The sequence below is a fragment of the Podarcis raffonei genome, chromosome 1 (assembly GCF_027172205.1).
Source record: "Podarcis raffonei isolate rPodRaf1 chromosome 1, rPodRaf1.pri, whole genome shotgun sequence".
In the NCBI taxonomy this organism is placed as follows: domain Eukaryota; kingdom Metazoa; phylum Chordata; class Lepidosauria; order Squamata; family Lacertidae; genus Podarcis; species Podarcis raffonei.
The window spans coordinates 134,624,159-134,637,918 of NC_070602.1; the positions used below are offsets into that span (position 1 = coordinate 134,624,159).

Consider the following 13,760-nt stretch of genomic DNA (forward strand, 5'->3'; position numbering starts at 1 on the left):
GAGCCACCAGCCTCCACACTAGTCCAATTCAAGGTGCCAGTCCTAGCATGCAAAGCCAAACGGTTTGGGACCAAGTACTTAAAGGACTCCCCCAAAACCAACCATCTTGGGCCCCACGGTTGGCAGGGGAGGCCCTCTTGGTGGTGCCACCTCTGATTGTTGTCCAGCTGGACTGACCCATGGCACAACCTTCTCTGTAGTGGTTCCCTGTTTGCGTAATGACCTCCCTGGTGAGGTGTGTCTATCAGAGATTTTTAGAAGAAATTTAAAAACATTTTTTATCACCTTGCCATTAGATGGTTGACAGCCTTGAAATTAGCAACTGTGAAGGTTTGGGGTTGCTTTTAGGTCTTTCTAAATAGGCTGTTGTAGAGCTCGATTTTGTGGTTTGCCACCCTGGGCTAGCCTGGTAGGAAGAGTGGGGCATAAATTTACAAAAGAAAGAAGGAAAGAAATCAAAGAGCAGAAGAGCCAAAAGTTGCTGGCCTCTTAGGTTAGCCGATGAAGAAGCTCTGTAGTCCCACTTCTTTGCTGAAGTCTGTAGAACAGTTGCTGCTAAATTACATTGGAGGGATAATACTGATGAAGTTGTTCTCTTATTAAACATTCCATTCAAATATCATCACCAATTTTCACTAATGCAATCTATTTTTAGAGTCACCCAAGATTAATTTCACTGGAAGATTAACACAGCACATTAAAATCACAATAACATATATAGGGTTAAATTTAGCCAGCCTTTCACACATGCCCTTTTTAGAGTTGACATATCCCAGAAACAGGAATCATTTCCCAAGAAATCATACTTGAAATTAGGGTGTAAAGCAGCAGAGGTATTTGCCTATTATGAGCATTTCTATACTTGTCAAACCATCCATTAATTTAGGAGACACATACATACATAGTGGTGAGAAAGGTATTTAAGGGATGGGTGAGTTCACAGTGGGAAGATGCTTTCTAAAGGTCCATTGCATATTGTAGTAACATACATTTATGTAGCTTTGTAACTGTGTTCTATCAAGCACTGACAACTTGTATTTAGGACCAGAACCTCAGAGTGATCTCTTCTCAAAAGTGGAGGCTTTCTAAACTATCTTCTAATGCTTGCTTTGCACTTTGGATTGCGGAGGGTTACCTATGCTGGCCTGATTCATTTATGAATGCATTCTCTGGTAGCAAGGGCCTGAAAGCATGTGGAACAGCTGGACACCTTAGAGGAATACAGTGCTTTCTGTTTCATTTCTCTACTATTGGGTGTTTCCTCTGAAAGGAAACGCTGTGATTCACTTTACTGTCAAGAGGTAAAAAAATGATATGGCATTTCAGTGTAATCTAAAAATAGAGAGAGAAAATTACTATTTTGATTTTTGAGTTACTATAACAGAGAATGGAAAAAGAAAACATTAAAGATGACTTCTAAGCAACTCTGCAAGTTCTTACATTTCTTGCAATGTCCCCCAACACCTACACTGAGCATTTAAAATGGAAATTCACTTATATTTAAACCTAATAACAGATTCCCTCCCTCTCTTTCTTTTTTCTTTTCCTTCTCCTCCTGCGATGAGGCTACATTTTAATATTTTAATGTTCCATTATTTTAATGTTGTATTTTATTTTTGTTTTTAAGTTGTAATCATTCATCTTGTTTTTATTATTGCTTGTAAGCCGCTCTGAGCCCGGCCTTGGCTGGGGAGGGCGGGGTATAAATAAAAAAATATTATTATTATTATTATTATTAGTCAACAGAATGATTAATTAAAATGGTAGACAGCCATAGAAATAAAAAATGAAATGTAACTAAAAACTGCTTACTTAATTATACTTCCTAAGACACACCTAACTTTTAAAAGTATTAATAAGTTTTTGATCTGCCACTCTGAGCCAGGTAGTCATTGTTTGCATGGCTCTCAGTTCAAATATATTTCTGGCATGGAAGGTTAAAAAAAAATACTTTTGCTTAAGAATTTGCAGTTGAAGCCTTCCTTTCTGAAGCCCAGCCTCCTCTTCCTGCCATGTCATTTAGCAGGCTGAGTAAGCATGGGTGGGGCTTGGGTTTGCGTGCTCTTTAGTTTGCCTTCTCTGAACAAGCAAAGACACCATTTAATTGGCAGCTGCGGGGAGAGCTTAAGATCAGCAAGAAAATACTTGCTTAGGAATTTTATTCTCTGGCTTGCTTTCTACCCTGTGGGGTCAGAACTTACTCAACGGCACGAAGGAAAGAAAAATGCTAGCATAGTGCTAACACAAGGAAGTCTGTTCCCACATAACTCGGAATGTAACTTTTAAACGGATTTATCTGAAGTGCTTTCTACAGCACCACAGGAAGGATCAACCTCTACAGAAATATGTGAAGAAGCTAAGCTTAATTACACCTTCATTGTGGATGAGGAGATGCTCCCTGTCATCCAGAACTACTACGGCATTTGGAAGAAAATAATTATTTGCCAGTGACCAGCAGAATGGTATCTTCTCTGTTGAATACTGAAATTCAGCTGTGAAGTTTCAAAGTCAAGCTGGACCCATATGAAATCACTCAAGGACTGGTTTTACGCACCATCTGAGGATTTCACGGAGACTACAACAAAATACAAGGTACGGCTTGACTGAAGAAGCAGCTAGTTTTAGCAGTTCATTGCATGACAATGCTAAGCTCTAACTGTTCTGCTGAAGACTCCTTCAAGTATACTTTGTACGGATGCATGTTTAGTATGGTATTTGTTCTTGGTTTAATATCCAATTGTGTTGCTATATACATTTTCACCTGCGTATTGAAAGTACGAAATGAAACAACCACTTATATGCTTAACTTAGCAATATCAGACCTACTTTTCGTTTTCACCTTACCCTTCAGGATTTATTACTTTGCATCCAAAGACTGGCCATTTGGAGACATACTTTGCAGGATTTCGGTCACACTCTTCTATATAAACATGTACGGAAGCATTTTCTTTTTGACTAGCATAAGCATTGACCGTTTTTTAGCTATCGTACACCCCTTTCGATCTAAGGCTATTCGAACAAGAAGAAATGCCAAGATCATCTGCGCTGCGGTCTGGATAATTGTGATAGGAGGAAGTATCCCAGCAAGCTTTTTCCAATCCACCAATGTTCATGTCAGCATGGAAGGACTCCCCCAAAGGACATGTTTTGAAAACTTTCCTGAAAAAATTTGGAAAACCTATCTTTCAAGGATTATAATTTTCATTGAAATTGTAGGATTTTTAATTCCACTGATATTGAATGTTACTTGCTCCACAATGGTTTTAAGAACTTTAAATAAGCCAGCTACATTAAGTCGGAATAAATTAAGCAAAAAAAAAGTCCTTAAAATGATTTTTGTTCATTTGCTGATTTTCTGCTTCTGTTTTGTGCCATATAACATTACCCTAATACTCTATTCCCTGATCAGAACACAAACGTGGATGAACTGCTCAGTAGTTGCTGCTGTCAGGACTATGTACCCAATCACTCTATGTATTGCAGTTTCAAACTGTTGCTTTGACCCCATAGTTTATTATTTCACTTCAGAGACTATTCAGAATTCAATAAAAATGAAGAGCTGGTCGACTAGAAGATATGATAATAGATTCCCTGAAACTAAGGTTTCTGACAAATTCGTTCAACATGGCCTCCAGACCATAAAAACAAGAATATTTGACAGAGAATCTGCAATATAAATGGACACGAGAGAATGAGACAGAATGAACCTTTAAAAAAATCTGTAGGTTTTTTTGTTTCTTTGTATAAGGAGTTGCTTGTATGCTTGTACATATAACGATGAAGATTATATTGATTAAAGCAATTATTTAAAACTAGCCTCTCACAATTTATAAATTATGTTCTAATGAGAAAAAGCTTCAAATAATATCCCTATTGGAATAACAAACATGAAAAGTGATTCTCATTCACCTTCATTATTTTTCTATTTTGTACGTCAGAAAAGGTGACTGTACCATAACACTGGCTGCACTGCAAGTTTAAAACCTAACTTGGCAAGATTATCAATCCCATTTATTTTCAATGTTCTTGTAGCAAATTTGTGTACACCAGAGGCTCAAGTACACTAGAGGCTCAAAGAATCTTGTGAAGATTAATACCTGCAATAATCCTACCTATTGTAAGACCCCCCAGATACAAAAGGACTGATCCTTGTGACGAGGAATGGCCTGATCACAAGCGATCTAATGCTAAATTAATTATCCAGGTTAGTCTTCACTTCTTTGCAAACAACATTTAATTACACTCTGAGTGTACAGATTAATGTTGCTTGAAATGTATGCTTCTGGTAGTCAAGGAACTTGCTGCTTTGGTTCAGAATTTATTTTTACATGCTGAACAGAGGACAAATGGAGCTTGAGTCTCAGCAAGCTGGAGCAAACTGTTAGGTTCATATAAATCAGCAAGCTAGTAAACAAAGAAAGCAGCTTCATGTAATTCATGGCATAAAGTTGGTTTATTAGCAGGTAATCGTTTATTTTAAAACACAATTTCTGGTTCACAAGCAAGCAGTTCACTGAAACTGAAAGTAAATTTGCCATAAATCCTCCCTTGCATTATGTAGGCAGAAAAGGGGAAATGTTGATAATTTAGCCCTGTGAGAGTCATTCTACGTTCATCCGTATTATGCAAATAGTTTGCTGTTTACATTGTGTACTTCCATTGAGAAAGCTCTGTTAATTGGCCTCAACAGAAAACCGTGCACTGGGTACAATAACTGTTTGTAAACATTTTTAGAGCGAAGCTGAGAAATAGAAGTATTTCAGAATGTATGCTACAAACACATAGCCTGCTATTACAACGATTACAGTTAGCTCAGTGAAGTTTGGTTTTGCCAGCCACCATCTGGTACTTCACACAGGTGAGGCCAGAATAGCAAAGGCAACTACAAGTTTCACCTTCTTCCCCTCCAGCCTTTACCCTCAGATAGGACAACTGGGGAAGAGAGGGAGTCTGGCAACGCCTTCTGGAGGTGTGCGGAGTACACTAAATCAGTGGCTATTAGCACATGCTTCCTTTTAGACTTTCCCTAGTTGGAGAAAAACAAATACATTTCCTTCTCTTGAGTTAGTAGCATGAGGACATGGTTTGTTTGTAAGTTAACTCCATCCCTAAATGCTGAGCCATTTTGTTGTTCTTGTCAAACAAAATGACTGCTATTCCTCTCCACTCATTCTCTAAAAAGTTCCTGAGTGAAAAAAGACTCTGAACTCGATAAATGTTAAGTGATTATTCCAATCTAATTCACTCAAGCTGCAAGGTTTGCTAACATCTCTCAGGAAAGAGTGGATGTGGGAAATGATCAAATGATGCTTCCCATAGGAGCCCGGTGCCCAACAGAACAGTATTTGTTCTCCTGCCTAGCCTTTCCCTCCTGCGCAAAAAGTTGTTGACATTTGATTATAATGTACGTACGTTACTAGTGGCCTCCACATTCTGAATCATGTACCACTAACACACACACATTTTAATACTGACTTTTATTTCAGGGCCTCAGTTTTATTTTCCATTTGCAAGCTATGTTATGATCCAGAATATTTATCAAAAGATACCAAGGCTGAAGTTAGGAGAATTTTATTGCAACATGCTCATCTACCAAACCACCATGTTTTTTTAACCATGGCTAATTTAATAGCTTCATATGAACTTCCCAGAACATGTCCCTTTGCAAGAAGCTTCATTCTTAATGGCATGCCCCTTTGTTTAAGGACGAGACAGAGTGCCTCACCAGCACTGCCAGTTACACAACCCCAAGTTTAAAAAAGAAAGAAAGAAAGAAACTAATACTTTTTCATATCCCAAGACTCTCAAGCCAAGGACAGTGGGGGGTGGGGGGTGGTATGCAATCCAAGAGTGGCTGAACAAGGGCAGTGAAAAACAATGTAAGGCCAAGTTCATTCCCAGCCGTGAGGCTCCCAGGGAAGCCTTGTGCAAAGGACTTGTTTTTAGCTTAACGACCTCAAAAGGTTTGTTGTAGAAAAAATAATAATAGAAAAGATTGAAGAAACAGTCAGTAAAGGAGAAAGCAAGTGAAAACTAGATGTAAGGTATCACAGCTGTGTGGCATCTGCCATGTGGAGAAGGAAGGATACAAGCAAGGTTAGCTGTAATGTCTACAAAGGAAGAGAGAAAGAGTGTTTTTCATGCCTGAAACTATAAAGTGTAAGATGGAAAAGCCTGACATCTACTGGGCAGAATAATTTTGCAGTCAAGAGAAGCCAACTTAAACAATACAGTACAGGTAATATACTACAGAACAGGTTTTGTTTTTATTTTAGGAGGATGATCCTGTAAGCAACTTTTGATAACTCAATGTTCTACAACATTGGATAAATGTGGACTGATACATAGCAGAAACACAGAATTGTAGGGTTGGAAATATCATTGGAGACAGAGGAGAACACTGACTTGTAACTTTCTCCAAATAACGGATCAAAAATAATTCCATTTGTCCTTACTTAAGATTTAGGAGCTTGGTATAAAATTCTAATCCATTTTATAAGTTCTTGAGGAAATCCAAACTTTTCCAAGTAACAAACATAAACTGCCAATATACTTTGTCAAATGCTTTTATAGCACCCAAAGAAGTAAGTGCAGCCAGACCCATTCAAAGACTATATATAGCCACTAAATTGGTTTCCCATCTTAGATGGTCAGCACTCTGCTGAATGAAACACACTGTTGAAATCACTGATCAATATATTAGCCAGAACTGCTGCCGGCATTTTAACACCAACATTAATTTAAGAGGTTGGTCTATATTTTCACCATTAGTGTGCACTCTGCCAGGTTTCAGAGACATATGTGCTTCATACATTGACACTGAAGTTCACAGGTACCTGCCTCAAAGGCATTTTCATAAACAGAAAGAAGCTTAGCGTGCAAGAAATCTAGATATGAATCGTACCACCCACAGGAAAACTATCTGGCCCCAGTGCTTTAGAGGAATTAATTTTAAGAATAACAGTCCTAATTTCTTCCATCTGTAATGATTTTGATAGAATTTCCTTTTGCTCCCCACACTACTGCAAAATAACCAACTGTGAGGAAGCCCATCTCAACAACAAAAATTCATATATCCTGAAGAGAAGGCCCATCTGGAAGCAACATGGAGAGGGGAAAGGAGTCTTGCCACTTTCGCAGCTCTAGGGAAGGTGCGACTGATGGCTAGGCCTGGGCGACATATCAATCTATTGCCCAGGACCAGGAGGAGGAGCAGACCGTGGTGTTGGCTTCACTCAGCGGTATATTGATGGTGAAACTGCTGCTGTTCCTGGGTCCCTCTGCTAGAGTTCCTTCCTCCAGTGGCGCTGCTAGGAGAGGGACTCGGGAGCGGTAGCAGTTTCACCAGCGATATAATGGGGAGTGAAACCGCCATCGCACTCTGTCCTCCTATGATGCAGAGGGATCTTTAACCTCCTTGACTGAGGAGTGCGCAGCTGCCCTAACCTCAGGTGGATGATCTGATCAACAAAAGGCAACACGTGGGCTAATAATGTATTGGCAATATTGATGAAATGATCAATTCTTTCTTAATTCATAAACAAAAGCCATATAATATGTGCAAGAAGTCACAAACTAATAGGTAAAGGTAAAGGGACCCCTGACCATTAGGTCCAGTCGTGACCGACTCTGGGGTTGCAGCGCTCATCTCGCTTTATTGGCCGAGGGAGCCGGCTTACAGCTTCCGGGTCATGTGGCCAGCATGACTAAGCCGCTTCTGGCGAACCAGAGCAGCACACGGAAACGCCGTTTACCTTTCCGCTGCAGCGGTACCTATTTATCTACTTGCACTTTGACGTGCTTTCGAGCTGCTAGGTTGGCAGGAGCTGGGACCGAGCAACGGGAGCTCACCCCATCGCGGGGATTCGAACTGCCGACCTTCTGATCGGCAAGTCTTAGGCTCTGTAGTTTAACAAACTAAAGAAGTCCAAGAAATATTCCATCAACAGGCATGCTTAGAATGGTGTGTGACCACAAAGAAACACTGAAGTTGAGGCAGAAAGCCTTTCCACAGTTCATATCTATATCAAAGTTTGGTGGAGAATGAACTGGAGCCGGGTGGTGCTGTAAGCACAGCAGCAACAAACAGCCAAGCACTTAAATGAGCTCCCATGAACCAGGGGCGGGGTGGGGGCTCCGTGAAACTGTTCAGCTTAGGGGAGCGGGGGGAGCACCAGGGCTGACTTAGCTGGGGAGGGGGAACCTTCTTGATTCCCAGCTGAGCTGTGCAAACAAGCTGCAATTTTCCAGCCTGTGAGCGCCTGGGTGAAACCACCACAGTTCCCAAGGTGAGAGCGGGGGCAGTTTCTCCAGGTGCCTCATGGGAAAAGGCCAATGCAGCTTGTTTTTTCAACATTGTGGAATATGACCAAACTGCAATGTTCGGCTGGCGATATACCGTAATGTTGAAAAGCTGGTATCGCCCAGCCCAACTGATGGCCAGGAGTGGCTGCCCAGAGCAGCCTCCTCTTCCCCCTCACCCCGCCCCCCAGAGAAGAGGTCACTTAGCAGAAGGAACCAGGAGGCTGGTCAAGATGGGGCTGCTGCGTACCAAGAGGGAGTGGGCAAGGCACAGGGAGATCCACGTGGTGTGGGGGCGGCAGCAGGACAACCAGATTGGTTCTGCTGCCGTGCCTGCATGAAACTGAGATCCCTGTACCTCCCCGCTACCCATCTGGCAAGAATTAGTGCTTGGTGTCAGAAGCCAGGTACACAATGTCCCTACCCTTTGGAGTTCCAACCACCATTACTGCCAGCGGCTGCTCCCCTCACCCAACTGTAAGCCAACGAGCCTTGGGCACCAGGGTGGCCAAAGGGGTTCTTGGGCTTTAACTTGAGAGGGCATGCACACTACATTGCCAGTGAGATGACAGACAAGTGCAAATATAGGACAGAGATAAAATGGTGGTATTTCTTAAATAACATATATTTTATGTATCTATACTCCTGTCATACACTACATTTTTATGTTTAGAAAGCAACTTACCAGTGCCTAAGGCCATAGACCCCTGAACACACCTGATGTTGCCTGAGGTCACAAGCTAAGCAGGTTTAGACCTTGCTAGTATTTGAATGGAGAAGACCACTTACTGATTGCCATGCCAGGGATTCCATTATACGGTGTTCACAGCATTCCAGGTGTTTTATCATCTCTCTTGTCAAGTTTGGTTCTGCTTTAATGAAGCTTTCAATAACCTTGTATAAGTCAAAGGCTTTTAAGTCAAATATGTTGATAATCCATGGGAAAGATAAATCTGTTTCCATATTCATACTTTCACTTTGTGGAGCATTCCTTGAGGCTAAAGAGAACACAATTGATTATTCTTTTGTTGAATAACGCAAGTCCTCAATAAATTGTTCCTACACACTGAGATGTGCTCTTTATCATGTCCCTATTCTCAAAGTTCCAGATCCAAGGAAGTCCTGTTGAAAACAAGTTTTGCTCCAGCATTTAAGATCTGAGATTAGACAACAAATTCACACACAAACTATGGTTCTAGAGCATGTCATTTTAAGGGGTTAAACTTATTTTTTGGTGGGGGATTCAGTGAGGGATCTGGTCTTAAAAATAATTTTGGGGTGTGAGGAATTCAAATCTGCTATTTTTTGGTAACTGGACCACATTTAGCTTGGTAAGTCTACATTTACTGTTTTCAGAAAATCTAAGAATTTTAATTTTACCTTCTGAAAATATAGCACAATGCCAAATGACATTAAATATTATTAATAAATTTAATATAGAATATTATTGCAAGTACGTGGCAATCATTTTTTTATGATTTCCATGCAATTTCACACACAATTTACTTACCAAGCAAAACTAAATTATATTAATTTAACTGAAATATATTTTGAATTCCCAAGCTGTGTTTCAGCACCTCTCATTCTAAGGAATCTGAAAAATTCAATATGCCCTAATGGTTCAGTGTTTCTGAAGGAAACTGGAAGTCTGTTAACTTGAGACTGGGGAAGGAATGCTATACAAAAGGTGGCAATTTTATAACAGTTTAGGAAATTGGGTACATTAACGCCCCCAAGCCTTCTGGTATTAATCTGTCTGGTGTTCCTTTTGCAAATAATGTAGTCATCAGTATTTCAAATGTAAATAACTCAGTTTTAATAATTTGATATTAAAAGCATTGTCGCAAGGATAAAACTCACACACAAAACACCACTACGGACTCTTACCAGCATTAGGTGAAACAAAGTAAATACTAGGGAAGCCTAGGGAGGTCGTGGCTGTGTGGGAAAAGGCAAAGGAGGGGGGAAGGATCATGACTGATCACTATGGATGAAACAGCCCCTTCCGTAATATGGCATAGATATACAACTTACCGCCATAAGTAGCTATGACAACTTCAAGAGCACAGGCCAACAGAGATGTATGAAAGATGTTGTTATTCAAAAGTTTGCTATAAAAAAGAGAAAAAAGGCAGTCTTTCAGCATTTCAACATTAACATTTTTTAGATGTATTTAAAATATAACTTTGAAGTAGGTTTGCCAAACATACCTAAAATTATGAATTGATAGGCGTTTTTCTTCCTAAGATAAATGAATAAATGAAGATATACTTTAGCCCATTAAAAAGGGAATATAAATATTAAAAATTCTGTATGTTGAACACCTACCGACTTTAAGATGGCTTCCATCACCCTGTAGTATAACCGTACACCAAGCCTATACCTCTAGGGGAAAAACAATTTAAAAGCTGATGTAATAAGTTGTAACAATACTTTGCTTTAAGAGAATGACCTTCTGTAATACACTTCAGTTTATTTGTGATTAATGGGTTTAATGTGGCTATTTAGAGAGAACTGCTCTACTACATCAGACACACGCACACCCCAGAAAAGAAGAAAAAGGCATATCCAAGACTAGGATATTTGTAGAAATCCATCCCCAACAAATGTTTTCGTTGCATGGTTTTTTTGGAACACACTATTTGGAAATCAAAGCAAACTCTCAGGAGAAAGGGTGCTAGATGCCTACTGGCAAGACATTATGGCCCTGCAACTCAACCCAACCTTATGGCTCCAGGCCTGTACGAGGTGTGTGTGTGTGTTGCGCAACCAGGTACACCACTTGCCCCTGACCTTGCAGAGGTAAGCGGGGGCCCTCCAGGGAAGAGCTGCTTTTTTGTCTGAGTTCATAACTTTATAGTAACAAGACTCAAGCAAGCTCTGCATGGGCTTGTATGGCTCACTAAGTCTAATGTAATATTTTTGCACAATATCCATTCAATTAAGCATTCCTAGTCACAGAATTAGAAGCAAACGATACATCAAGAAAGAATTTGAAATGAAAAGTCATGAGTTTGCCTCTGGAAAACAACTTTAGCTTCATAATTGCAGTAAACTGTACTGTCCAGACTAGAGTGTACACTCCCCACCACCCCAGCCCTGGGATATTCAGATAGAAGCTTCCTGCTGGATACCAAATGTACAGTCCAGAGAGTGGCACGGGTCCTGGAGAAATTAAATCAGCACACCTGCATAGGCCAGGCACTGGTCTATCTCAGCTGTGTGTAAAGAGCAAAAGCAAAAGCACTCTGCATTTGGACTGTGAGCACCAGCAGCAGTGGCAGAGCCTCCTTGAGTCCTGCAAGAAGGGCAGTTTGAATGATGCCTGCACCACCACGGAGAACCCCACCTGTGATCCAATTTCAGCACATCCTTGCCCAACTGCTTCAGCAAATTTCTCTCTGAAGACATGGCTCAGGTTTTCTGTTCTTTCCAGTATGCTTTGCATAGGATTTGCAGTGCAGTTCTGTAATGAGATGGAGAAAGCTTCCCCTTAGATATATTGGATAAACAAGAACTATCCTCTGCTAGTGCTTTATGGAATTACTAAGTCATGAAGAACTGATTTTCAGCAAGAAAACTGGGAGGTCAGGGAAAGAGAGAGAGAGAGAGAGAGAGAGAGAGAAAGAGAGAGAGAGAGAGAGAAAGAAAGAAAGAAAGAAAGAAAGAAAGAAAGAAAGAAAGAAAGAAAGACTGCCAACTATCAAGGAAGTCTGAGAGCGGAAAATGGGCTAAGATCTTTCCTGGCAGCAAAAAAGATTTCTATGAAATCCTCAAAAGTCTAAATACGTACATCCAATTACTTCACCACAATTCAGGAGACTACCACCTAACAAGGAGATTCTAAATAAAACACTGCAAAAAAGGGTTTTCTCACTACAATATCTAGGTTCACAAATGCCTCTCCATTATTCAAAAGACATTAAAGTCCACTTAGTAAGCATGTTTGTGATGGGATCATTCTCTCATCTCTGGGAACAACCACTACCCCTCCTCCATCCCCATTCCACTCTTACCCAAATCTGTATGTCCTGCCAAGGAATTAAAGTTACATTGCTGGCAAAACAAACGTACTAGGATATGTAGTAGAGCTTTAATATGATGCTTAAAAGTTATCATCTATTCCTTCTACTACTTTAGAATATTCTGAGTTAGAAAAAGGTATAGAGACTGGCACTGGCGGAGGAAGGGGGGGTGCGGTGAGTGCGGTCCGCCCCGGGTGTCATCCCTGAGGGGGGAGAGACATCACTGCGCCACCCCCCCGGCTCTCAGTGCCACCGCGGGCAGTTCGCCCTGCCCCCAGGTGCACAGCTAGCTCCGCCTCTGGAGACTGGGAGATAAATAGGGCTATACTACCTGAAGCCGGGGTGGGGAAGTAGCATGAAAAGGGCATGTTAGAACATGAAACATTTGTGAAGCATAAAATAACATTAAATTCTGATTTTTTTATACTGCATTCAAACCAGTTCCTTTGGTTAAAATGATGTTACTTACGTTAAAATATGAGATAAGGTTATCTGATGGTTTATCACTTGCAGAGTTTAAAATCATCATTAACTGTTGGATAGTATTCATCGCAGCACTGCAGAGGGGGAAAGTATTTTTATTACTATTTTCTGAAATGAAGAAACTGCCTTCGAACAGAAAAAAATCACCACATAAAATGATACATCAGCCACATCTGGAGATCAAATATCTACATAGCAAACAGCAATATGAACAGGCTTTCTACACCTGCATGCTTAGTTCCTTCCTTCCTTCCTTCCTTCCTTCCTTCCTTCCAACAGGAGGGAAGGGACCTGGAAAGCAGGAGAAATCGTAGTTGTTGCAACTGGCTGGACGCTGAAGAGTGGGGACTGGGAGAAGGGGGGTTGGGACTGACTTGGAAGAAGGGATCAGTGATCTGAGGAAGCATGTAGGGAGAGAAGGAAGAGGCTGGTGAAGAGCCCAGGGCTTCCACACCGCTTCCTCCTGCCCCCAGCTCCCCAGGTCCAGAAGAGGACTGCAGAGGGAGGAGCAGAAGCAGGTTCACACAGGCAAAGTCTGCACCTGCTTACACACAGCTCAGATCGGGGAGATACATAAGCTGAGGTCGGGGGCCAGGACTCTCTGTTGCGGCAACTGCCTCATCAGGTGCACACCTTGTAGCAGCTGAGACGTGGACTGATAGACCTGCCTTCCCCTAACTTGCAAGTGTACTTTTGACAATAAAGAGTTAATTCCTCACTCTGGACAGTCTTGTCTGACAGCGCCGTGACAGTAGTTTCCTGTTACATCAACACTGGAAACTATGGTTAATGGCTTCTAAACAAACCAAGATATGCAGCCAATGTCAAACTATCCCTTTATATTCAGGCTTGTTTGGAAGTCATTAACCATAGCTTCCTAGCTTGTGTGCAAGGGCATTATTTATTAATTACATTAGTTACAGTATATAATGCCTATTATAACCAGGAGAT

At 41.0% G+C, this 13,760-nt stretch overlaps 2 protein-coding genes across 6 annotated transcripts in view; one reads left to right on the forward strand and one right to left on the reverse strand.

Annotated features, from left to right (window-relative positions):
- Positions 1-13,760, reverse strand: part of RB1 (RB transcriptional corepressor 1) — a 58,857-nt gene that overhangs the window by 18,935 nt on the left and 26,162 nt on the right. For all 5 annotated transcript variants that reach the window (XM_053363553.1, XM_053363544.1, XM_053363562.1 and 2 more), the window contains 6 exons: positions 12,796-12,883; positions 11,651-11,767; positions 10,630-10,686; positions 10,512-10,543; positions 10,336-10,412; positions 9,091-9,299 (listed from right to left, as the gene is read on the reverse strand). In XM_053363553.1, the coding sequence (XP_053219528.1) occupies positions 9,091-9,299; positions 10,336-10,412; positions 10,512-10,543; positions 10,630-10,686; positions 11,651-11,767; positions 12,796-12,883 (580 nt within the window). The remainder of the gene's footprint in view (positions 1-9,090; positions 9,300-10,335; positions 10,413-10,511; positions 10,544-10,629; positions 10,687-11,650; positions 11,768-12,795; positions 12,884-13,760) is intronic.
- LPAR6 (lysophosphatidic acid receptor 6) lies at positions 1,770-3,890 on the forward strand. Its single transcript, XM_053363702.1, has one exon. It carries the CDS (start codon positions 2,637-2,639, stop codon positions 3,675-3,677), a length of 1,041 nt encoding a protein of 346 aa, XP_053219677.1. The 5' UTR covers positions 1,770-2,636; the 3' UTR covers positions 3,678-3,890.